Source organism: Hyla sarda, chromosome 1 (assembly GCF_029499605.1).
Source record: "Hyla sarda isolate aHylSar1 chromosome 1, aHylSar1.hap1, whole genome shotgun sequence".
Lineage (NCBI taxonomy): Eukaryota > Metazoa > Chordata > Amphibia > Anura > Hylidae > Hyla > Hyla sarda.
Window position 1 is genome coordinate 553,305,213 of NC_079189.1, and position 27,113 is coordinate 553,332,325.

General features: G+C 43.8%; 1 protein-coding gene across 1 annotated transcript in view; it reads right to left on the reverse strand.

Annotated features, from left to right (window-relative positions):
- The window catches only part of ITGA1 (integrin subunit alpha 1), a 198,975-nt gene that overhangs the window by 24,784 nt on the left and 147,078 nt on the right, over positions 1-27,113 (reverse strand). Inside the window, exons 12-20 of the mRNA XM_056541965.1 lie at positions 24,359-24,501; positions 22,866-23,009; positions 22,104-22,334; positions 21,413-21,543; positions 13,592-13,758; positions 13,377-13,510; positions 11,003-11,113; positions 7,196-7,281; positions 3,584-3,719 (exon numbers count right to left, since the gene is read on the reverse strand). Of these exons, the coding sequence (XP_056397940.1) occupies positions 3,584-3,719; positions 7,196-7,281; positions 11,003-11,113; positions 13,377-13,510; positions 13,592-13,758; positions 21,413-21,543; positions 22,104-22,334; positions 22,866-23,009; positions 24,359-24,501 (1,283 nt within the window). The remainder of the gene's footprint in view (positions 1-3,583; positions 3,720-7,195; positions 7,282-11,002; positions 11,114-13,376; positions 13,511-13,591; positions 13,759-21,412; positions 21,544-22,103; positions 22,335-22,865; positions 23,010-24,358; positions 24,502-27,113) is intronic.

Genomic DNA, 27,113 nt, shown 5'->3' on the forward strand with positions numbered 1-27,113 from the left:
ATCCAATGCCTGTTTTTAGGGGAAAACCGTCTCTAGTAAAAGCTTCTGCAAAAAGAATTATAGGAAGTGGGAGGTGGAACATACCATGTGCTCTGTGCAGAGGGGGTTAGGAGGTGTTAAAGGGGTACTCCACTGCCCCAGCATTCAGAACATTTTGTTCCGAACGCTGGGCGTGGGCTGCGGGGGTATTGACATCACGGCCACGCCACTCATGACGTCACTCCATATCCCCTCAATGCAAGTCTATGGGAGGGGGTGAGCTGCGGGGGTTGTTACATCACGGCAACACACCTCGTGCCCTCATGCCACACTCACTAAATTAAAGTCTATGGGAGGGGGCGTGGCAGCCGCCATGCCTCCTACCATAGACTTGCATTGAGTGGACGTGATGTGATGTCACAAGGGACATGGTCATGACATCACAACCCCTGCAACCCGCATCCAGCATTCGGAACTAAACATTTCGAATGCTGGTGCAGTGGAGTACGCTTTTAAATCTGTTTGTGTACTGTGTAAGTCATCTCCCAGCACAATTTTTATTTCCTTCTGCTTATAGCACCTTGCAATGCCAGTGCACCAGTAACCCCTTCTTCCTCCCCATGCCATCTGTGCACAGTGTACTGTGTAAGCCAGAGTACCTAGCACACTTTCACCGACCCATGTGATGGCATAGCAGACGGAGAATGTGATATGTTGTGCTCTGCTGTGATTGGCTAGACCAGGAAGGGAGGAAGTTCTATGTGTGTACTACTGGCAAACAGCTGTGCACCATGGAAAGCAATGCAATCTCCTTGTCTCCACTATATGGAGCTGATCTCAGGCAATGAGTACCGGGTGTATCTAGAGGTCAGTGGGGGTTTTACATTGAGGCCTTGACCAGTCAAAACTTTTGACATGTCATGTGTGAAGGGTTTATCCGATAAAACCATGCAGTTTTTTTTTCCTTCAAATTTTAAATGATAGATACACTTTATATACATTCTACATTAAAGCATTACTAAAAAAAAGACTTTTGACATATCCTAGTATTAAGTCACCCACCAATCTCTAGATATAGCTGGGTAAAGTGTGCTGCAATGCTCTTCCCTCACCAGCTTGGCACTGGTCACAATGCAAGTGAAGGGCTTAATAAAAATAAAATTACATTGCCCGTCTCCTGCAATGTAATTTAATTTTAATTTGTGTGATCATAACAATTTAATTTATTACTTAAAATACAATCTTTTAGCAGTTACTGTATAGATTTCCAGAAAGCATACATCAATATGCAACTACCACTAGGGGAGGTTTGGAGCTTTCTTAAATATTGGTTATAAATTAAAGTCAATAATAAAACAGTATGCAGTGTGCTCCTGAGCTCCATCTACTGGTGGTTGCAGTCCGGCAGATATCTTTTAAGTCTAATATTATATAGGGCATTTGGAGCACTAAATCAGGAAAACATAGCTCCGACTACTATACAGAAATCAACACAGAATCAGCCTATAAATGACAAGATGATGAATAGTTTTACTTGAAAGTGGGTAGAAAAGCTTGATGACAGCCCAGGCTAGTGTTTTCCAAACAGTGCATCTCCAGCTGTTGCAAAACTACAACTCCCAGCATTCTGGGAGTTGTAATTTTGCAACAGCTGGAGATGCACTGCTTGCAGAACACTGGCATAGGCAATAGTTGCAAAGGTGAATAGATATATTTGAAAGGCATGGTGGTTGATGGGTGATATGGTGAAGTAAGAGCTGGTATTTATTCAGTGTCTGTGCTGCGATGCAGACTGACAGTCTGACACTGGAAGGTCAAGTGTAGGGTGGGGATCATTCCCCCACAATCCAGGCCGGCTTTTGTTGGCCTTAAAGGTAGCCTGCTTCACCAGCTGTGGGGGATTTTGCTAGTTGAAGCTCACACTGCCAGAGAGAGCTGAGTGTGGAGTTCTTCCCTGAGAGTTTGGAAGCTGGTGAGCAGCCTGTCTGAAGTCCTGAAAAAGACTTGCTTGATGCCGCATGGCATGGTCTCAAGTGTGAATAAAACACGGAACTTTGATTTGAAAAGTCCTGTTTCCTTGCCTCTACACTGCAACCACACCGATCTGCAAGAGCGAGTCATCACATTTGGTGGAGGATGTGGGCACCGCAGTGGGGTCAGCGATTGAGTTGCAGCCCGCTGTTTTCTAAGAACTGAGCCTGGGATAACTTGTTGAAGTGGTTGCTAGGGGCAACGATCTTGCCGACAAGTGACTGACAGTACAGCGGGAGTATTTTCTCCAGAGAGTCAAGGCAAAACATTGTTCCACGATATCATCATCCACAGTACAGACTGGGAAAGTCACCTTCCAAAAGTACAGGCAGTGGCAGAATCCCTTAGGAAGGCCGGGTTAACTGCTAACCTCAAAAAATGTGACATAGGGTTGGAAGAGACCAAATACCTGGGGTATGTCATTGGGCGTGGAGTTGTCAAACCTCAGGTAAACAAAATTGAGGCCAACCGGAATTGGTCCCGACCAGTCACTACCCGACAGGGGAAGTAATTTCTAGGAATGGTGGGTTACTATATGAGATTCATCCCCCATTTTGCTACAGTGGCTGCACCCTTAACAGACCTCCTGAAGGGACGCAAGTCCGTAATGGTGCGTTGGAACAAAGAGGCAAAGCAGGCATTTTCTGCTTTGAAGTCGGCCCTATTTGGGTCTCAACTTCAAAAGGGAATTTGTGGTACAGACCGATGTCTCTGAGGTAGGTCTTGGTGCTGTACTCTCCCAGGTAGTCAACGGGGAAGAGCATCCAGTTGTCTTTTTCAGCCGCAAACTGACCCCAGCTAAGACCAGGTATAGTATAGTGGAGAGAGAGTGTCTGGCCATTAAGTGGGCACTCAAATCTCTCCGCTATTTTCTGTTGGGGAGGAAGTTTCGTCTTGTGACGGATCATTCCCCCCTTTAAGTGGATGTGCCAAGCCAAGGACAAAAATGCCAGGGTCACCAGGTGGTTTCTGTCATTACAGAATTTCAAGTTTAGGGTTGAACACAGAGCGGGTCGTTTGCTAGGCAACGCCGATGCCCTATCACGAGTCCACTGTTGCACAAGTGTTCACCCCCTCAGGCTTGAACAAAGGGGGGGTATGTGAGAAGGTGAAAGGAATGGTGGTTGATTGGCAATATGTGTCACCAAGGCTCCTGGGGACATCTGCAAATCTCTCCAGGCGCAAAGAGGTACGGAGGCGCCATCTTGGTTTTGCGGCGTGGCTAGGCCAGAGTTTTTCACAGACTTGTTCCTCCTGAAGCGTCCACCTGCCATGCTTACAGTAAGGACCGGAGGCAGCCACGGACCTTCAGGAGATGGTACAGGTTTTTTTTAGTTGTTTATCGGGAAGCTACAGGATTGGGTTCAGGAGATTAGGGCAGGAGCTCAGCAGCATGCGACTGCTCATATCGCCGGGAAACCACGCCCCCCAGTGAATATATTTATAGTCACCCAGATCTCCCTATAAAGCTCTACTGTGTTTAAGAAATAAACCCATAATCTTACAGTAGAGGAATTGATCAGAGACCTACATGTACACATTTTTCCTGAGAAACATATTTTGCCATATTTACCTCTATTCCAGCTAGGATAATATTTGGGGAATATTTCATTGTTACAGTAGGATTGTATGCACTGTCCCAGTTGTTCTTTAATGTCACCGTCACATTGAACTTGTCCTTGTTATATTTTACTACTGTCTGGTTAAAACTAGACAAAAGAAAGAAAGAAAGAAAGAAAGAAAGAAAGAAAAGATAAAGATGACAATGTCAAAATAACATTCACAGCCGAAAAAACAACCTACAAATTTATATGTACTGTACTTTCTGTATGGACACCCAGATGTGCAGCTTGAAGGTTCTGATCCCCACAGGGACTGTACCTACCACCTACCATGTGCCATTTATTATATTGCGGTCTTATGTGGCACTGAGTTATTGGAATGTTCAGACAACCCTAAAATTGCTACATCATCTGATATGCATCTGATTTGCAGTTACTGCATACTAGTACAGACATGTACATAATGTCAATATTTCTTTTTTCAGGAACCATCAATTTTTTTTGGGATCTTGTAAAACAAAAAGACCTTATAAACATGTATTAGCAAGAGGGTGGTTCTAGATCCCCCAATTAATTTTTCATTTTTCTTGTAAGGCCGGGTCCACATGGCAGAAAATGTGCAGAATGTCTGCCCGGAAAACACGGACGGACATTCTGCCCATTTGAATAATCTGGCAGACGCTTGGACCGCTCGGAAATGTGCCATCTCATATATGGCATTGCATTTCTGAGCGGCATCCACAGATATTAATAGACAAGTCTATTCTTTCTGAGGACACTGAGATTCTAATTAGTGACAACTGCTGTGGAAATTCCACCATGTGCACAGTGCAGCAGAATCCCATTGATTTCAGGCTTAAAAATATTGGCCCAAGCATACTTTGTGCCCCTACTTTGTGCTCACCAAACTTCATACCAATTCTCCATCATCTCCATCCTCATTCAGTGAGCCTCTAGAGGCAGTCTGTAGCGCATCTGCAGCACCATATACGCTGTGGATGCGCAATGTGTGACCCTACCCTTGGGATAGGTTTTGGCAAAGGTCTCATTTCAGCATTTTTTGGAAAACTGCACTGCAGTTTTTAAGCCAGAAGGAAAAGTATAAGGTTGAATTTCCACTGAGTTTTTTGCAAAAACGCTGTTAAAAACGCCAATTTTCCTGCGTCCAGATGTTAGCTGCAAGTCAATAGTAAACTGCAAAATGTCAGATTCACTTGGCATTTTTCAGTTTGGCATTTTTTTTAATCCTGTTGGTGTTTTTCAGCAATTTTGGGCTCAGAGGCTGGATTTTCAAAACGCCTGACAAAACCTAGTTTGGCGTTTTTTGCCCTGAAATCGTGGCGTTTTTCTCCCATAGAAGTCTATGGGACAGCAAAAACGCCAAGAAAAACGCCATGTTGGTTTAAAATTTTTGCAGGCGGTTTTTATTCTTTTTTGGACTTTAGCGATCCAAAAAAGTGATAGAGATACCTTTTTTATTAAAATTTTATAGGGTACCATAAAAAATTATAATAAAAAAGATACAGTAGTGATGGAAAAAATTGTACCTAACGAAATTTATCTTTTTTATTGTGAAATGTTTATTAATTTTTAAACAGGGATCAATTTATGTGGGCGGGTAAAGCACTGAAAATGTAGCCGACAATAATAAAAATTTAGTGTGTGTGTGTTTTTCACTTTTTGTTTAAATCTTTTAGGTAGTATTACTACTCCCAGCATGGAACACACTGTTCCATGATGGGAGTAATTTAGTGTACTAAAAGACAGATTGCCCGTTGCGATCCTTCTGTATAATGTATAGATGTGGCGGCAGCTCTTATATGGTCCCCTGCATTGACGTATATATACACACATATTCATATTTCCCTCAGAGAGCTGTGATTGGCCAGATGGTTCCAGCCAATCACAGCTCAAGGAATATGTGTATATATACGGCAGTGCAGGGGACCATAGAAGAGCGGCCGCTGCATCCATACATTATACAGGAGGATCACAGCGGGTGTCAGGAGTGATACCCGCTGTGAACTTTCCTTAACTACAAGTACTACTACATCCAACATGGAGCACACTCTGCTCCATGCTGGGAGCTGTAGTACCTGCATTAATAGACAGATCGCATCATGTGTCAGAAATTACACTCGCTGCGATCTGTCTATTAATGCAGGTACTACAGCTCCCAGCATGGAGCAGAGTGTGCTCCATGTTAGGAGTAGTAGTACTTGCAGGTAAGAACAGATCACAGCGGGTATCACTGCTGACATCAGCTGTGATCGTCCTGTCTATAGCAGAGATGGAGCGGCTGTATACAGCGCTTGCATCCCTGCTCTGAACTATACTCCTGGCCGGCCACTCATTCATATTTTCCTTAGAGCTGTGATTGGCTGCAACCATCCGGCCAATCACAGCTCTGGGTGGGAAATATGAATGAGTGATGTTATATTCACATCACTGGCCGGAGTATAGTGCAGAGATACGAGTGCTGTATAGAGCTGCTCCACTTCTCTGCTATATAATGGACGATCGCATTGGGTGTCAGGACTGACACCCGGGGCAATATGTCTATAGTACAGGTACTACTACTCCAATCATGGAACAGTGTGTTCCATGCTGGGAGTAGTAGTACTACATAAAAAAAGTCAAAAAAAGAGAAAAAAGTTACACACACACTTTATAAAACACACACACTTTATAAAAAAATTTATTAAAATTTTGTTATATGAAATAAACATTTAGTTAAATAAATTTTTATATCGCTACTGTATCCACATAAAGGTAAAAACGCTAGATATAACGCCAGAAAAAACACCAAAATGCAGGGAAAAACTGTGGCAGTTTTTCTGGCAATTTTTCTGGCGTTTTTAAGCCAAAAAATCGCAGGGCAAAAATCTCAGTGGAATTCTAGCCTAAGTCCTTCCTTTATATTTTCCATTCCTTTTGAATACACTTCTGGCTTTGGCTAAAAAACTACAGTGGCAGTTTGTCAAAAACCACCAAAAAATACAAAAAACTAAACAAAAACAAAAAAAAAATAATAATAAACCCCTAGCCTTACACTTTGTTTCTTTTGGATCTATTCTTGACTTAAAGGGGTACTCCGGTGGAATTATAATTTTTTTTTAAATCAACAGGGGCCAGAAGGTTAAACAGATTTGTAAATGAATTCTATTAAAAATCTTTACCCTTCCAGTACTTTTTAGCAGCAGTATGCTACAGAGTAAATTATTTTCTTTTTTGAATTTCCTTTTTGTCTTGTCCACAGTGCTCTCTGATGACACCTGATGCCCGTATCAGGAACTGCCCAGAGCAGGAGAAAATCCCCATTGCTGCTCTGGACAGTTCCTGACATGGACAGATGTGTCAGCAGAGAGCACTGTGGACACGACAAAAAAGAAATTCAAAAAGAAAAGAATTTCCTCTGTAGCATATGACTGCTAAAAAGTACTGGAAGGGTGAAGATTTTTTAATAGAAGTCATTTACAAATCTGTTTCACTTTCTGGCATCAGTTGATTTAAAAAAAGAAATGTTTCCCCCCCGGAGTACCCCTTTAACAAGGAGAATAAAATAGATCATATTGCTCCCCGTTTATCTGAATCCTCAGACAGACAAAGTATTACGACATCACCTTTTGTCCCCTATGGATAACCGGGCTTCCAAAGCAAGGTCGGCAATACATCTCTTCTTAGCTCCACAATCCATAGTAAAAGGAATCTATAATATAAGCACAGACATGCTAAACTGTGAGATGGATGACAATTTATTACTGATCATTAAAATGAAGATCTTTGAAGTCTCATAGGCGAGACTGAAACATTGTAACTAAGACAAGGCCAAGTTGCACTTTTCAATAGGCTATCAGACTGCTATCAGTCTAAGCCTCAGGCAGGGGCGTAGCAAAGAAGGACAGACTGTTTCGCGTCAGTGACACTTCATCCTGTTTATCCATGAAACAGTCTGTAGTCAAAAACACAAGCTGGAGGAGTTACATGTGATGAAACATCATAGCTGGAAGCCAACTGTACAGAGACAATTGTAAGCACATAAAAGTGCTGCCATGGTTTTGTGCTGGCCTAGGCCTGGCTGAACTCGGGCAATCTCCTCTATGACGTGTGCCGCACGCAGTCATGCCTTGGCAACTGCGGTGCCACGGCCCATGATTAAAATCTAGCCGATGCCAGTCTGTAAATATCTACAGTATCTCATCCATATAAAAATGATGGCAAACAGCTAAGTATAGCATGACACTGTCCGGACTCTCATTCACCTGCCAGGGACCCTGCAGCCACCTTCTTATCATCATGCTCTCTTTCTCTCATCGTATCACATGTAGAAGACAATGGGGGACATTAATCATTGTTGCTTTGGTAAGCAAGCTCTGAAGTCAATTATTTTTTTTTTGCTTTCATTTTGCTTATGTGCTACATTTTTATCATACTATCACAGGGGGTTGATAAATTTGGAGCACATAAGCAAAACAAAAAATTTGCAGCTGAGACTTTTGTGAGACTTTTTTGAGACTTTTTAAAATTGCTCTTATACTGGAGTTTTGTACTCCAGGTCAGACCTGAAGTAAACTTGCAACTTTTTGTAAGGGATTTTCGATTTAGATTTTTTTGCCTGTGTGTGACTTTCACACATCATAAATAGTGTTGAGCACAAACATTCGTAATGCAAATTTTTATCACAAATATCGTCACTTCGTGATTCCGCGAATATTTAGAATATAGTGCTATATATATTTGTAATGACTGATTTTTTTTTCACATGCAAATTTGCATGCAATTTTTATATAAATCTTCCATGTGAATTTTCGTATGGAATAAAAAAAAGGATCAAATATAGCGAATATGCAAATTTCGCGAACATAGGACAAATAATCGTCAATATATTCGCAAAATATTATTTACATTTGACAGCTAAGCGATCACTAAGACCCTATATTTCCCACCCGATATAAAACTTAACGTTTATTGAGCCAAGATTAAAATAACCTCACACATATTGATTCATAGTCCATTGATTGGCATGATACTGCATGTTATCTAATTAAATTGAAAAGATAGATTGTGGCTGCCGTGTGAGACAATTAAAATTCGAACACATTGCCCGCCCGACCGACGTTTCGCCACAGGCTGTGGCTTTATCAAGGGCTAAGAGGCAACTGGCGTGCAAACAAGCCTTGCAGGGGTTTATATAACCTCCTGTCTCTGACATCATCGAAACATGTCACTTCCTGTGTAATCATGACATCTAATTGGTCACAATCCCATGCAAAATATTGATTGATCATCTCCTGGCCAATAGGATTTATACCAGGATGTATCTTGCTATATTCACTTGATTGACAGCATTCTTGACCAACCAGCAGAATCCATTCATACTTCTAGCCTCCTTATTGGTGCCGGAGCCATCCACGTATGTGCGCCGTTTCTCCTGCGCTAACTGATAGACTCCCGAACGTCCAATTCGGGCGCATGCGCAGTCCGATTGCGCAGAGAAACGTGCGCGAGTACTTTGTTAGTTACAGCCACTAAGCCAAGGAGCTGCGCAAAAACATATGCGCCGGCACTTAGCCGATTTCTTCCTTTGTTACATTATTGTTCACACATGACTATAGTTGTCAAGAAATATTGCAAATTCGAATATGGCCCCTGCTGCTCATCACTAAATTCATAAATACCTGACCACTGCAATGTGAAAACTAAAATTTGCTTACGTAATGCTGTTAGTAACTTTTTGCTTACTCAAAAAAGTCGCACAAAAAAGTGCAACTTTTTGTTTGACTTTTTTTTTATAGCTTTTTGTGCGACTTGTGTACACAAAAAAGGCTCTAAATACTTTGATAAATGTCCCCCAATGTCTGTAGATTATTTTTTTTTGTAGCTCTAGTCCGACGCTGGGGGCGTGGAATGGAGATGTGCAGAAGTTTAGCTTTTCCTCCTCCTTCCTCCTGACACCTCCTTTCCCCCCGCTCCTGCAGTATGTGCGTCCTCACTAATACTCTCTCTGCCTCACTGGTGCTGCGGGGATGAAGCAAGTGATGCTCAGACTGGTGGCATATTATGGGGCAGCATGTCGCCCCCCCCCCCCCTCAAACTGCCACCCTAGGCCTTGGTCTTGTTGGCCTATTGGTAAATACGCCATTGCGTAGGATGCAGAGTGCAGTTTTTGGTTGTTTTCCTTTACTGCTTTTCCTTAGCATGATTTGTACAGGTTTTTTTGTGGGGGATTACCGATCGGACTTCGACAGAATTCGACCCATGGAAGAAAGACTACAGTATATTCCTGAAGGAAGCAATTATTATGGTGACATTACTGTATTTTAGGGTGTTGCTCATAATTCAATTATTGTCACAGAGGCTTAAAACTGCAGCTTTACTTTAAAGGTATACTCCGGTAGCAAACTTTTTTTTTTTTTTTCTAAATCAATTGGTGCCAGAAAATTAAACAGATTTGTAAATTACTTCTATTAAAAAAATCTTAATCCTTCCATTACTTATTAGCTGCTGAATACTACAGAGGAAATTCTTTTCTTTTTGGAGCACAGTGCTCTCTGCTGACATCTCTGTCCATTTTAAGAACTGTCCAGAGTAGGAGAATAGAAAACATATGCTGCTCTGGACAGTTCCTAAAATGGACAGAGGTATCAGCAGAGAGCACTGTGCTCGTGATGTCAGCAGAGAGCTCTGTGCTCCAAAAAGAAAATAATTTCCTCTGTAGTATTCAGCAGCTAATAAGTACTGGAAGGATTAAGATTTTTTAATAGAAGTAATTTACAAATCTGTTTAACTTTCTGGCAGCAGTTGATTAAAAAAAAAAAAAAAGTTTTCCACCGAAGTACCCCTTTAATGCAGCGTGACATTAACCATTTGGTATTTGTTATAAAGATCATCCTAAATGGTTTCTGTGAATGATGGAATTTCCTCTGCGTAAAGAAAGCAAAAGTTCACTGTACCCATGTCCATTGGTAGATAATCCTTAATCTAGACACTCAGTGTCGGTAAGAGCTTTAGTGCTCAGTGTTATGACTGTTATACATTTACATGACATTTGACTCAATTTAGTAGCTAAATCTAAAAAATAAACTGATGACCTAAAATATGAGAAGTTTTTATGGATCATTTCCATAGTACATTAGCTCTGATGCTAGTAGACCAGTGTTTCCCAACCAGGGTGCCCCTGACTGTTGCAAAACTACAATTTCCAGCATGCCCGGACAGCCAACGGCTGTCCGGGCATGCTGGGAGTTGTAGTTGTGCAAGAGCTGGAGGCCCCCTGGTTGGGAAAAACTGTAGTAGACAGTTACTTTACTCCCGTAAAATTTGCATAAATCTTATTATAACATAATATGCTACTATGACACTGTTTCAAGCTGATTTTTTAATACAACAATGCCGGAACGTCAGCTTGAATCTATTGGACAGATACATACGTAGGCATTTACAACATTTGGACGTTCTTGGCTTAGAACAGGACCATCTTCTGGATCCTTAAAATTAAACTCAACTGAAACGTTGACAGAGTTTAGAAAATCCGGCTTCTCCTACAATAAAATAATAAGAAGAAATTATTAGACAGAGAAGGAGAATGGACCGGTGAGAAAATTTATAGTCCCATACTGATCAGTGAAGGTATTGAGTGGCTTGGAAACCCCATGTTTAAATACAGCGAAACCTCTTTGAGAGGACCACCCAAGTTTTCAATTGTAGTGGGAGCGGCCTCCTTAAAGAAAAGGACCATGGTGTATAAAGTATGAAGGACTGAAGATCAATTACAGAAAATATGGTCTAGAATTTAGGCATGGGCGGTATTTGACAGCGCTTTCACGTACCCCCTGACAGCCCCTGGCGTACCCCTAGGGGTACGCGTACCCCAGGTTGAGAACCCAGGGTCTAGATAAGGAGGTGATTTTTTCAAAGAGGTGGTCTTTTGGAGAAAGCCCATTAATTACCCCATTTTAACATCCCAACAAATTTACTGTGGAGAACCCAGCCCAGACAGTTTTATTGGAAACTGTATAATACCTAATTTCTTCTGTTAGTATAGCACAATTTCTGCCAGGAAAGAAAGTTGGTTCCCATGCTAAAGATGGAGGGGGGGGATTCAGAGGTCAGATTTCCTCAAGCAGGAAATATATATATTAGGGATCGACCGATATCGGTTTTCTAGGGCCGATACCGATAATCGGTGCAGATTAGGGCCGATAGCCGATAACTTATACCGATATTCCGGTATAAGTTATCGGCTATTTAACCCCCTGCGACACCGCTGCAGATCATTGATTTAAAGCGGGCGCTTTAAATCAATGATCTGCAGTGGCTTTTGCGGGGCCATAGGCCGCCGCCGTCACCCGCTTCTCTCCCCTACCTGTCAGGGTGGTCCGGGCCATCCATCCATCATTCCTGTAGTGTCCGGGGGCGTTCTGGGGGAAGAGTGAACCGGTCCGGGCTGTCCTTCTTCTCCGGCGGTCCTCTTCTCCACTCCGGGCAGGCTCTGGCCTAGTACGCTGCATAGACGCCGCTGCGCAGTGATGCCCGTGCGCAGCGACGCACCTGACGTCACGGCGTAGCGGCGTCTATGCAGCGTACTAGGCCGGAGCCTGCCCAGAGTGGAGAAGATGACCGCCGGAGAAGAAGGACAGCCCGGACCGGTTCACTCTTCACCCGGAACGCCCCCGGACACTACAGGAAGGATGGATGGCACGGACCACCCCCATTATTGACTCGGAGGGTGGGGGAGTGGCCCGACCGGTATAGCGGTATGGGAAAAAATCCATACTGGTATACCGCCCAGCATCACGGTGGGGGGTGCAACACGGTGCGGTGGGTCGGGGGTGCGGTGCGACGGGTCGGGGGGGGTGGCGGTCGCGGTGCGGTGGGGGCGGTGCGGGGGGCGGGGCATTATCGGCTTATCGCCCCAAAATCGTGATTATCGGCCGATAATATCGGCCATACCGATAATCGGTTGATCCCTAATATATATATACAGGACAGGTTTTTAATAGCTGCAAAACCCCCTTAAAACCATTTGTTGTGCCAAATCTGGTGCATGATAGAACTCAACAAAACTTTGTCCTTAAAGGGGTACTCCAGTGGAAATGTGTTTATTTTTTTGTTAATTCAATACAACTGATGTCAGAAAATTAAACAGACTTGCAAATTACCCTTCCAGTACTTATTAGCTGCTGTATGCTCCAGAGAAAGTTGAGTTGTTCTTTTTCTGTGTGACCTCAGTGCTCTCTGCTGACACCTCTGTCCATATCAGGAACTGTCCAGAGCAGGAGAAGTTTGCTATGGGGGATTTGTTTCTACTCTGGACAAGTTCCTGACATGGATAGAGGTGTTAGCATAGAGCACTCTGGTCAGACAGAAAATAACTACAAAACTTCCTCTGGAGCAATACAGCAACTGATAAGTACTGGAAGGAGTAAGATTATTTAATAGAAATAATTTACAAATCTGTATAACTTTCTGGAGACAGTTTATATGAAAAAAAAATAGAGTGGAATCATTTTCCCAGGTGTTTAGTTGGTTGCTCCAAATTTATTGTACATAGTGTGTCTGTTTGCTAAATTTGTGGCAAGCATGTAAAATTCACCAAATTCAACTAAAAACAGTGCCAAAATGCATCCACATGCACACACATTGATAAGTGTTTTTCATTTTTTTGGTACAATCAAATAAAAAACATGCTGTAAATACAAAATGCACCAAAATATCTGACACAATCAATGTCACAAATGAGGCACATAAATCTGCCCTACCATACAGTACTTAAAAATCAAGTTTTAACAAGTTATTACTTGCCACCATATAGAAGTCATGGGTCACACAGTCTCCACTTTGCTTGATAATGCCCTGTACAGTCTTTCCGTTTGTGTCAGTGAAAAGACTTCGAGATAGAAATCTATGTGAATCCAGTGTGATCTTGTATTCCAGGTCTGAAGAAAGAATCACAAATACGCTATCATGGCGGTTGTTAAAAAACAAATCCCACTTCTTTCATGTTCCCTCAGACTTACCAAATGTCTCCTGTTTATTTGTCTCAGATTTAATGATGATATCAAAACAATATTTTGCAGTAATGCAGACAGTTTCTTTGTTGTTTATTTTGCAGTTTTTATGTTCCATATGGATGACATTTGGATTAAATATCGGCCTTACTTCTACCTCTGCAACATCCCGAGACCTAAAGAAAGTATTACATGTCTTTATAGTGGAACTGACAGAGACAAAACATTTTACTTGTTGTACTGAACCCCTTATTGCCAAAACAGTTTCCTGAATTATTTTAATTGTTGCATTGTAAAAGCTATAGCTTTTTTTTTGGTTGACATATGCTGACAGGCAATATATACAGCCTAACCGACACCTACATGTCAGGCCTGGGGGCCTTCATAATGCTCCTTTCTGCCATCAAAACTGATGTGCTCAGATACTGATAGTGTAACAGATGTCACGATGCCGGCTGGCAGGTAGTGGATCCTCTGTGCCAGAGAGGGATTGGCGTGGACCGTGCTAGAGGATCGGTTCTAAGTCACTACTGGTTTTCACCAGAGCCCGCCGCAAAGCGGGATGGTCTTGCTGCGGCGGTAGTGACCAGGTCGTATCCCCTAGCAACGGCTCAACCTCTCTGGCTGCTGAAGATAGGCGCGGTACAAGGGAGTAGACAGAAGCAAGGTCGGACGTAGCAGAAGGTCGGGGCAGGCAGCAAGGATCGTAGTCAGGGGCAACGGCAGAAGGTCTGGAATCACAGGCAAGGAACACACAAGGAACGCTTTCACTGGCACTAGGGCAACAAGATCCGGCGAGGGAGTGAAGGGGAAGTGAGGTGATATAGGGAAGTGCACAGGTGTAAACACTAATTGGAACCACTGCACCAATCAGCGGTGCAGTGGCCCTTTAAATCGCAAAGACCCGGCGCGCGCGCGCCCTAGGGAGCGGGGCCGCGCGCGCCGGGACAGAACTGACGGGGAGCGAGTAAGGTACGGGAGCCGGGGTGCGCATCGCGAGCGGGCGCTACCCGCATCGCGAATCGCATCCCGGCCGGAGGTAGTAACGCAGCGCCCCGGGTCCGTGGAACCGACCGGGGCGCTGCAGTGAGGGAAGTGTAGCGAGCGCTCCGGGGAGGAGCGGGGACCCGGAGCGCTCGGCGTAACAGTACCCCCCCCCTTGGGTCTCCCCCTCTTCTTGGGGCCTGAGAACCTGAGGATCAGACTTTTGTCCAGGATATTGTCCTCAGGTTCCCAGGACCTCTCTTCTGGACCACAACCCTCCCAATCCACTAAAAAAAAAGTTCTTCCCCTGACCTTTTTAGAGGCCAAAATCTCTTTGACAGAGAAGATGTCCGAGGAGCCGGAAACAGGAGTGGGAGGAACAGATTTAGGAGAAAAACGGTTGAGGATGAGAGGTTTAAGAAGAGAGACGTGAAAGGCATTAGGGATACGAAGAGAAGGAGGAAGAAGAAGTTTGTAAGAGACAGGATTAATTTGACACAAAACTTTAAAAGGACCAAGATAGCGTGGTCCCAACTTATAGCTCGGGACACGGAAACGGACATATTTAGCGGAGAGCCATACCTTGTCTCCAGGGGAAAAAATGGGAGGAGCTCTTCTTTTCTTATCTGCGAATCTCTTCATGCGAGAAGAAGCCTGTAAGAGAGAATTTTGGGTCTCTTTCCATATGGTGGAAAGATCACGAGAAATTTCATCCACAGCGGGCAGACCAGAGGGCAAGGGGGTAGGGAGGGGGGGAAGAGGGTGACGGCCGTACACCACGAAAAACGGAGATTTGGAGGAAGATTCAGAGATTCTGAAATTATACGAGAATTCGGCCCAAGGTAGAAGATCTGCCCAGTCATCCTGGCGGGAGGAAACAAAATGTCGTAAATAGTCACCCAAGATCTGGTTAATTCTCTCTACTTGTCCATTGGATTGAGGATGGTATGCAGAAGAAAAATTTAATTTAATCTTGAGTTGTTTACAGAGAGCCCTCCAGAATTTAGACACAAATTGGACGCCTCTATCCGAGACGATCTGTGTAGGCAACCCGTGAAGACGAAAAATGTGTACAAAAAATTGTTTAGCCAACTGAGGCGCTGAAGGAAGACCAGGAAGAGGGATGAAATGTGCCATTTTGGAGAATCGATCAACGACCACCCAAATAACAGTGTTGCCATGGGATGGGGGTAAGTCAGTAATAAAATCCATACCAATCAGAGACCAAGGTTGTTCGGGGACAGGTAGAGGATGAAGAAAACCAGCGGGCTTCTGGCGAGGAGTCTTATCCCGGGCACAGATAGTGCAGGCTCGCACAAAGTCCACCACATCAGTCTCTAGAGTCGGCCACCAATAGAAGCGAGAGATGAGTTGCACAGATTTCTTGATGCCCGCATGACCTGCGAGATGGGAGGAGTGACCCCATTTGAGGATCCCAAGGCGTTGGCGTGGAGAAACAAAGGTCTTTCCTGGAGGAGTTTGCCTGATGGAGGCTGGAGAAGTGGAAATCAGGCAGTCAGGAGGAATGATGTGTTGAGGAGAGAGTTCAATTTCAGAGGCATCTGAGGAACGAGAGAGAGCATCGGCCCTAATGTTTTTATCAGCAGGCCGAAAGTGAATTTCAAAATTAAATCGGGCAAAGAACAGAGACCACCTGGCCTGACGAGGATTCAGCCGTTGGGCAGACTGGAGGTAGGAGAGGTTCTTGTGATCGGTGTAAATAATAACTGGAAATCTTGATCCCTCCAGCAGATGCCTCCATTCCTCAAGTGCTAATTTAATGGCTAGAAGCTCTCGATCCCCGATGGAGTAGTTCCTCTCCGCCGGAGAGAAGGTCCTGGAAAAAAAACCACAAGTAACAGCATGCCCGGAAGAGTTTTTTTGTAGAAGGACAGCTCCAGCTCCCACTGAGGAGGCATCAACCTCCAATAGGAAGGGTTTAGATGGGTCAGGTCTGGAGAGCACGGGAGCCGAAGAAAAGGCAGACTTGAGTCGTTTAAAGGCGTCTTCCGCTTGAGGAGGCCAAGACTTGGGATCGGCATTTTTTTTTGTTAAAGCCACAATAGGAGCCACAATGGTAGAAAAATGTGGAATAAATTGCCTGTAATAATTGGCGAACCCCAAAAAACGTTGGATGGCACGGAGTCCGGAGGGGCGTGGCCAATCTAAGACGGCAGAGAGTTTATCTGGGTCCATTTGTAGTCCCTGGCCAGAGACCAAGTATCCTAGAAAAGGAAGAGATTGGCATTCAAACAGACATTTCTCTATTTTGGCATAGAGTTGATTATCACGAAGTCTCTGAAGAACCATACGGACATGCTGGCGGTGTTCTTCAAGATTGGCAGAAAAAATCAGGATATCGTCCAGATATACAACAACACAGGAGTATAGTAGATCACGAAAAATTTCATTAACAAAGTCTTGGAAGACGGCAGGGGCGTTGCATAGACCAAAGGGCATGACCAGATACTCAAAGTGTCCATCTCTGGTGTTAAATGCCGTTTTCCATTCATCCCCCTCTCTGATGCGGATGAGATTATAAGCACCTCTTAAGTCCAGTTTGGTAAAAATATGGGCACCTTGGAGACGATCAAAGAGTTCAGAGATGAGGGGTAGGGGGTAGCGGTTCTTAACCGTGATTTTATTAAGACCGCGGTAGTCAATGCAAGGACGTAGAGAGCCATCTTTTTTGGACACAAAGAAAAATCCGGCTCCGGCAGGAGAGGAGGATTTACGGATAAAGCCCTTTTTTAAATTTTCTTGGACGTATTCAGACATGGCAAGAGTCTCTGGGACGGACAGAGGATAGATTCTGCCCCGGGGTGGAGTAGTGCCCGGGAGGAGGTCAATGGGACAATCATAAGGCCTGTGAGGAGGTAGAGTCTCAGCTTGTTTTTTGCAAAAAACGTCCGCAAAGTCCATATAGGCCTTAGGGAGACCGGTTACATGAGGAAGCACAGGGACACGGCAAGGTTTACTGGGAACCGGTTTTAAGCAGTCCTTGGAACAAGAGGGCCCCCAACTCTTGATCTCCCCAGTGGACCAATCCAGGATTGGGGAATGGAGTTGAAGCCAGGGAAGTCCAAGAAGGATTTCAGAAGTGCAATTGGGGAGAACCAACAGTTCAATCCTCTCGTGATGAGATCCGATGCACATTAGAAGGGGCTCCGTGCGGAAACGTATAGTACAGTCCAATCTTTCATTGTTTACACAATTGATGTAGAGGGGTCTGGCGAGACTGGTCACCGGGATGTTGAACCTGTTGACGAGGGAGGCTAAGATGAAATTTCCTGCAGATCCAGAGTCCAAGAAGGCCACAGCAGAGAAGGAGAAGGCAGAGGCAGACATCCGCACAGGCACAGTAAGACGTGGAGAAGCAGAGTAGACATCAAGGACTGTCTCACCTTTGTGCGGAGTCAGCGTACGTCTTTCCAGGCGGGGAGGACGGATAGGACAATCCTTCAGGAAGTGTTCGGTACTAGCACAGTACAGGCAGAGATTCTCCATGCGGCGTCGTGTCCTCTCTTGGGGTGTCAGGCGAGACCGGTCGACCTGCATAGCCTCCACGGCGGGAGGCACAGGAACAGATTGCAGGGGACCAGAGGAGAGAGGAGCCGGGGAGAAGAAACGCCTCGTGCGAACAGAGTCCATATCCTGGCGGAGCTCCTGACGCCGTTCGGAAAAACGCATGTCAATGCGAGTGGCAAGATGGATGAGTTCATGTAGGTTAGCAGGGATTTCTCGTGCGGCCAGAACATCTTTAATGTTGCTGGATAGGCCTTTTTTAAAGGTCGCGCAGAGTGCCTCATTATTCCAGGATAATTCTGAAGCAAGGGTACGGAACTGTACGGCATACTCGCCAACGGAAGAATTACCCTGGACCAGGTTCAACAGGGCAGTCTCAGCAGAAGAGGCTCGGGCAGGTTCCTCAAAGACACTTCGAATTTCCGAGAAGAAGGAGTGTACAGAGGCAGTGACGGGGTCATTGCGGTCCCAGAGCGGTGTGGCCCAAGCCAGGGCTTTTCCAGACAGCAGGCTGACTACGAAAGCCACCTTAGACCTTTCAGTGGGGAACTGGTCCGACATCATCTCCAAGTGTAATGAACATTGGGAAAGAAAGCCACGGCAAAACTTAGAGTCCCCATCAAATTTATCCGGCAAGGATAGTCGTATTCCAGAAGCGGCCACTCGCTGCGGAGGAGGTACAGGAGCTGGCGGAGGAGATGATTGCTGGAGCTGTGGTAGTAACTGTTGTAGCATAACAGTCAGTTGAGACAGCTGTTGGCCTTGTTGCGCAATCTGTTGTGACTGCTGGGCGACCACCGTGGTGAGGTCAGCGACAACTGGCAGAGGAACTTCAGCGGGATCCATGGCCGGATCTACTGTCACGATGCCGGCTGGCAGGTAGTGGATCCTCTGTGCCAGAGAGGGATTGGCGTGGACCGTGCTAGAGGATCGGTTCTAAGTCACTACTGGTTTTCACCAGAGCCCGCCGCAAAGCGGGATGGTCTTGCTGCGGCGGTAGTGACCAGGTCGTATCCCCTAGCAACGGCTCAACCTCTCTGGCTGCTGAAGATAGGCGCGGTACAAGGGAGTAGACAGAAGCAAGGTCGGACGTAGCAGAAGGTCGGGGCAGGCAGCAAGGATCGTAGTCAGGGGCAACGGCAGAAGGTCTGGAATCACAGGCAAGGAACACACAAGGAACGCTTTCACTGGCACTAGGGCAACAAGATCCGGCGAGGGAGTGAAGGGGAAGTGAGGTGATATAGGGAAGTGCACAGGTGTAAACACTAATTGGAACCACTGCACCAATCAGCGGTGCAGTGGCCCTTTAAATCGCAAAGACCCGGCGCGCGCGCGCCCTAGGGAGCGGGGCCGCGCGCGCCGGGACAGAACTGACGGGGAGCGAGTAAGGTACGGGAGCCGGGGTGCGCATCGCGAGCGGGCGCTACCCGCATCGCGAATCGCATCCCGGCCGGAGGTAGTAACGCAGCGCCCCGGGTCCGTGGAACCGACCGGGGCGCTGCAGTGAGGGAAGTGTAGCGAGCGCTCCGGGGAGGAGCGGGGACCCGGAGCGCTCGGCGTAACAACAGAGCCCCACAGATCAGTTACATGCTGTGGTCATGAGTTGACTGTGGCATATAATGGGTTAATCTGCCAAAAACAGGTTTCTCCAGTCCTGGCAGTTTGAACGGGGGCTATGAATGGGTCCCTGTAAAAAGCCGGTGGCCTGGTCTAAGATTCCTTAGTAATCGACATTACAACCTACAAAGGCAGTCATTAAGAGGTTAAGGCTCAAGATCACCTTTAGACAAGGTAAGGTCAATATATGGTATAAAATGTATCACATTGTAATTTATTTTTTCCTTTCTTATTTTTCACAGTTTCACTGATGAGAGCATAGTGTACACAATTCTCTGAAAACAAATTGATTCTGAATACATATCTGTGCTTTGGTAAGGTTTTATTAGTAGAGGCTTCTATTAAGGACCCTTTGGGGGCCGGAGAATAAGCGCCTATATCAGTGATCAGTGTTCGTTTTAGTCAACCTTCACAAAGCTCAGTTAATCGTGTAGCTGAATGATTGCAGAATTAGTTGTGCAGCCCTTAAAGGGGTACTTTTTGGAAATAAATTTTTTTTAAATCAACTGGTGCCAGAAAGTTAAATAGATTTGTAAATTACTTCTATTTAAAAATCTTAACCCTCCCAGTACTTATCAGCTGCTGTTCTGTTCTTTTCTTTTTAAATTTCCTTTCTGTCTGACCACAGTGCTCTCTGCTGACACCTCTGTCCATGTCAGGAACTGTCCAGAGCAGGCAGGTTTGCTATGGGAATTTGCTCCTGCTTTGCAGAAGAAGATGCAGAAAATGCAGAGCACTCACCCAAGCTTCTACTGCAGTGGTAGTTTATTGCAAACTTACAAACATGAGGGTACACGGATCAGGGAGCTGTGCTGGAGGACGCGGGGGTATAGTCTCGGTGACGGACCGTTGCACGCTTCTGCGCTTCGTCAGACCCCTGACACTCACAGGTACCTGGAGAGATGTCACTCAATTGCCGAAGGTTCCTTCCCGGCTTTTCCCTACCCCAAGCCTGTGAACACTGGTAGTAGACGCCGTCGACTGAGGCTGTCTCTCAGCGTACTTCCATCTATGCGAGCAGGTTTGGTACGTTGCGACTAAGTCGATATCCACACTGAGGATCTACGGTATGTAATACCACCTACTCTATACAATTCTACAGTAACCAACAAATGTGGTTACAATCACATAAGAAGTTCGGGATCCATCAATAGTATCGTGGCCTTTTTTTCTCACTGAAGATTCAATTACAAGGTAAAGAGCAAGTTTTTGATTGTTTTCTGCATTTCATAAACAGTCTAAGGGCACCATAAAATATCTATCCATATTCACAAATTAAGCGCTTACATCCCGCTATTCTTTCTTCAGTTTTCAATAATTTACAAATCTGTTTAACTTTCTAGAGCAAGTTCATAAATAAAAAAATGAATAAAAAATATTTTTTTTTCTAGATTGATAGATCCAGAGATCAGCCATTGCTGAAAGAAGCCCCGGCACTACCCTAAACACTAAGAGGAATCTTGCTGCTACTAATCTTCCTCATCATATTTAAAAATTAATATAAGACTTATTAAAAATTATTTTTACAAGCAGGCATTCAATATTTTCTCATGTCTGAGAAGGAGAAGAAACAGGAAGTCCCACATGCAATATCTTCTATTGCCTGATTTAGGCTCAGTCCCCAATGGGCTCATAACCTCTTTATTTAGCATGGCAGATTAGTTGGACTGTACCATAAAAAAAAAAAAGGTATTTCATACATACCAGAAAAGAGCGGCACCTCCAGCTCCTCCGATAGTTACATCTGTTAGACCATCTCCATTTAAGTCCATTTCCCCATGTATGGACTGACCAAAGAACTTTATTTTTTTCCCATCCCCTCCTGATGGAATGTGCTGTTAAAGGAATGTCACAAAAATGTAACATTTATTACATTTATTTTTCTTATTAGACCAAAACCAATAACAAACAAAAACAAACAAAAAGTTATGGGTTCATGTGCTTTCTACTCTTCAGCCACAGCAAAGATTGGTTTCCAACAAGTTTGGTGGGACCTATGGTAATCCAACCAAAAATCCTCTCTTCTTTTTAAGACAAAAATGTTGTAGGCTAGACCTGGGACCCATCACGACTCACCCAAGGGCTCAATATGATGTTCCATGACTACTGTACAATAAACTATGCAATAGTGGGGTCACAGGTGAATTTTGGTTAGAACGCCAAGGCTTGGGACTAAAAGGGCTAGAAATATCACGTCCTGTATGACAATGAGAAGAAGTGGAGTGAGAACGACCTGAGCCTCTGATAACAATAATCATAAGGTCCTTATGACCCAAAGTTATAATACACTCAAGACCCACCACTATCGGTACACGCGAGTGCATCCTAAATGGAATGTGTTGTAGTGACACATTTTCTTCATAGATTTAGTAACTACCCTATACACATACTGTACCTGAGCATAGTCTTTTTTTATAGATTTTCCACTTCCATGATAAACATATACAGCCCCCCTGTGGTCTCCTTCTAGTGGAGCTCCAATAGCCACATCATTGAATCCATCCAGGTTGAGATCCTTCACTGAAGCTATTGCTGTCCCAAAGCGAGCTCCACATGGCTCATTCATAGCCTCGTTCTTACAGGTTTGGTTTAGAGGTTCCAAAGTCATTTCAAGTTTCAATGTTTTCTGGGAATACAAAAGATCTGTGTATAGTACAGTATTTACGTGTTCTCCACAGTAAGAACATACACAGTGCGAAATGTCCATGCAAAAGAGTTGGAGTTCTGTATCAGAAAAACATTGAAGTCAATGGGTATCCAAAAAATCAGCTGCAGAGAATATACACCAAAATACGGCACAAGTGACCCTACCCTTGGGGTGTATTCACACATAAAAAAAATGAGCAAATTTGATGCAAAGTATTTGAAGCTGCAGATTTGATGTTGTGTTAAGTCATTTAGTTTACATTGAACTCTGCAGCATCAAATCTAGAGCTTTAAATTCTGCACCTTAAATATACTTAGAATACTGTGAGTGTAAATAATATTTTCAAATACCCTATTATTGGATAAAAGTTTAGAGGTGAAGTTAAATTTTTATGCAAGAATATCTATCAAAATTATTCTACAATAACTCCTTCTCACTATGTAGAAATTTTTCTTAAAATTACTATAATAATAATGATAATGATATAAGGCAAAAAATGCAATTTATTACCTTATCAATCCTATAGACATAGACTTTTCCTTGTTCTTGCTTTTCACTTCCCATATACATTGGTGCACCAACCAGCAAGATATCAGTGACTGAATCCCCATCAATATCCACTGTGGTGAGTACGCTACCAAAGTAAGACCCAATCTGAAACGAATGTATGAATTTACAGAATTTAGGTTAAATCGGAGGTACCGTATTTTTCGCCATATAAGACGCAATTTTTTTGGGGGGAAAAAGTTGGTGTGTCTTATACGGCAAATACACCCCTATCGTGGCGGTCCCTGCAGCCATCAACGGCCGGGACCCACGGCTAATACAGGACATCACCGATCGCGGTGATGCCCTGTATTAACCCTTCAGATGCGGTGATCAAAGCTGACCGCCGCGTCTGAAGGGAAAGTGACACTAACCCAGCTGTTCAGTCGGGCTGTTCGGGACCGCCGCGATTTCACCGCGGCGGTCCCGAACAGCCCGACTGAATAGCCGGGTTAGTGCTTACAGGACATCGGGAGGGACCTTACCTGCCTCCTCGGTGTCTTCTCCGTTCAGGGATCCCCTGTATGGCCAGCGCTCTCCTTCCTCATCATCACGTCGCGTACGTGCGTCGGCGTGTGTAACAACGTGATGACGGCGATGGAGAGCGAGGATACCCAGCCGGCAGCAGAGACGTTCCGGAGCGACGGGGACACGGCGACAGCGATGGAGCGACATTCAGGGCAGCGGTGACGGGTCCGGAGCAGCGGGGACACGCGAGTATTACCTCCTATGTAGTGGTCTTCAATCTGCGGACCTCCAGATGTTGCAAAACTACAACTCCCAGCATGCCCGGACAGCCAACGGCTGTCCGGGCATGCTGGGAGTTGTAGTTTTGCAAGATCTGGAGTTCTGCAGGTTGAAGACCACTATTGGGTTCAAAATCTTAAATTTTTTAGATTTTGCACCTAAAAATTGGGTGCGTCTTATACGCCGGTGCGTCCTATAGGGCGAAAAATACGGGCTTCTAGTTATTGAATGCAAAGCAAGGAAGGGATCAGAAATGGAGGAAAGTATAAAGAAAAGACCGAGACATCTCCATTTTTTTAAAATCCATTACTGATTTTCTATTCATTATTTGCAATAAAAAACCTGAACGTGTGAACACTGCCTTTAGACTTCACCCTAGTCAAGAACTGCTGTCACTTTACAAAAACTTTTCATATGTTGTAGAGATATGTAAAAAGAATTTATTGGTTGGGGTCTGAACACTGAGCGTCTGACCGATCAAAACTTTTAATTTGTCCTTAGGGTGTATGAAAAGTTTTTTTTTAAAGCGACAGGTACACTTTTACTCTAGTGGTTAGTTCTGAGGTTCGTTTGTACCAATACATTTATTTTTACAAAATTTTGCTTTGTTACAGGCAACAAAGTCCAGAGAAAAATAAAGAATAAATAATCTCAATACAATATAATTATGGATTCTGTTTTTTGTTTATTAATCTGTAGATTCGGTTTACCTGTTCTCCTTTTAAAGTCTGAATTATATTAATTTTGTGTCCATTCATTTGGTAGATGATAACTTGGCCAGTATGGTTGTGGCGCGGCTGTCCTGCAATATAGATTTGTTCTCTATGTGTAGAGGCAGAACTTACGGAATATCCTAAAAATTAAAAAATAAGTAGATAAAAAATCAAATGTTAAGAAAATTAAATCTGATTTAATAAATCATTTTTTGCATTTCATGGGAATGTGGGACATTTAGGCATGGTTCAGTAGCAGCAAAATGGTAGTATTTTTTTATTTTTATGAAGACTGTTGGTGCAAAAGCATCAATAGCTTTTAAAGGGGTATTCCAGTAAAAAAAAACTTTTTTTTAATATATCAACTGGCTCCAGAAAGTTAAACAGATTTGTAGATGACTTCTATTAAAACATCTTAATCCTTTCAGTACTTATGAGCTTCTAAAGTTAAGGTTGTTCTTTTCTGTCTAAATCCTCTCTGATGACACCTGTCTCGGGAAACGCCCAGTTTAGAAGCAAATCCCCATAGCAAACCTCTTCTAATCTGGGCGTTTCCTGAGACAGGTTTTAGACAGAAAAGAACAGTTGATATATATATATATATATATAAAAAAAAAAGTTTTTTTCCTGGAATACCCCTTTAAGCAAACTAGTCTTTATTCAAATGTTCTCAGATTTTTCTGCACTATATTTTGTGTAATTCCTTCTGGCTGTTTGTCAAGGAACTGTTGGATAGCACACTGCTCAAAGCTGTGTCTGCTCTCACTGCTCCCTGTTCTCTTCTCTCAGTATTAGTGTGGTGTCCCAGTACCGGAGTTGGTCCTATCAGGTTAATATTGCCTCAGATACCTATGCTGGGCCCTACTGCTTAGGCGATGCCTTGATATGCATCACAGTTTTGCTTGTTGATTTATAATGTTATGCACTGTATCTTTAAGGATATCTGTCAGTAGGATGATTCAAGGTAAACCATGTGACCCTGATGCCCAATGGAAGTCCCCCTAGCTAGTCCATATATAGTGTAGGGGGGGAAGACTTATTCAGTCTTAGTCTAAGAGTTAGTTTCAGTTAGGAAGAGGTTGCAAACTGAATATCAGGGGTCTAAATGAGTGAAAAAAATAAATATTGCAATGTGAAACTATTTTAACTTAGTCAAATGTGTCCTTAGTGTTTAAATAGGTTATCTAGCCTTTAAAATCATTATTAGATGGCAAGGGGGCCCAAATCCTGTCACCCCTTCCGATCAGCTGACAAGGTTTTTGTGCTGTTATGAGCACCGAAGTCATGTGATATGCATAGCGTAATGCAGGACATATGCACTAACCATACTATTAGTAGGCGGGGTACAAGGTACTGCAACACTGCCCCATTCAAATGAAAAAAATAACAAATAAACACTGCTTTTAATGAATGTCAATTGTAAGTACAAGTGGGTGTAAGCTCACATCAGTGTGCAGCCCCTTCACACAGCTGATCTGTGGGGTTCCAGGAGTTGGACCACTGCCAGTCTAATATTGATGGCCTATCCTTAGGACAAGCTCTCAATTATTGTGGTGTCCTGAAGCCTTGACTTATAAAAATGGAACTTTCATCAAGACGTGATGATTTTATTTATTTATTTTTAATAGCTTTTGTTTTCATAAAGACTTTTAGGAAACGCCCCGCATTGACCGACAATGTAGAGTGCATCCTGTCACTGTCTGATATTGTATTTGTTGTCTTTATCAGGAAATGAAGAGCATTGCATTGCATTGATTAGAATGAGCAGACAAAACAACAACGATCTTCTGAAAGAAAATGTCCCTCATATTTCCTGCACTGCGAAAGGGTTTTGTACAAAAGAATATGCAAGTTTCTTATAATTGGGCTTATACTTATTTCTGGTAAAAAGTTTTGTTTTTGTTGACTGTTTTTTAGTTGTCAGTAAATTTCAGTTAAATTCAGTCTTTTTAATATCAATACAAATTGAGTTAGAGCCATGGGGAAAGCAGTCTTAAAGGAGTACTCTGCTGCCCCAGCATTAGGAACATTTTGTTCCGAATGCTGGGTGTCGGCAGTGGGGGTCGTGATGTCACGGCCACGCCCCTCTTGATATCGTGCCATGCCCCCTCAATGCAAGTCTATTAGAGGGGGCATGGCAACCACCATGCCCCCTCCCATAGACTTGCATTGGGGGACGTGACCATGACATCACGACCCCCTCCGCCTGCACCCAGAGTTCGGAACAACATGTTCCGAACGCTGGGGCAGTGGAGTACCCCTTTAACCACCCCACAAGCAATGTCACAACATATCAGCAAAGTCTAGAAAACTGACCTAGCAAATAAGAAAAAAAAAAGTGTTGGGGGTGTGGGGAGTATGCATTGGGGTCCGAGGTGCTTTAAGTTAAAGGGGAACTCCACTGGAAAACATTTTTTTTTATATCAACTGGTGCCAGAAAGTTAAACAGTTTTATAAATTATGGAAACCTATAGCTTATGCCTCTAGGACCTCACCAATGGTGCATAATGGTGTGGGCAAAGATAGATATAACAGCGTTTGCTCAGAAATAGTTTTTTAATTCAGATATTCAGATATTCAAATATTACATTACACTGGAACTATCTGATGAAAATCTCACTGGGCCCTAGTGAGATATCCAAAATATAAAAGATATATGAATAAATTAATATTCTAATAAGTCCATAAATCTGCAGATAAAAAACAAAAATAAAATAAATCCGCAAAAGGTGTGGATAGATTTTTGGGTTTA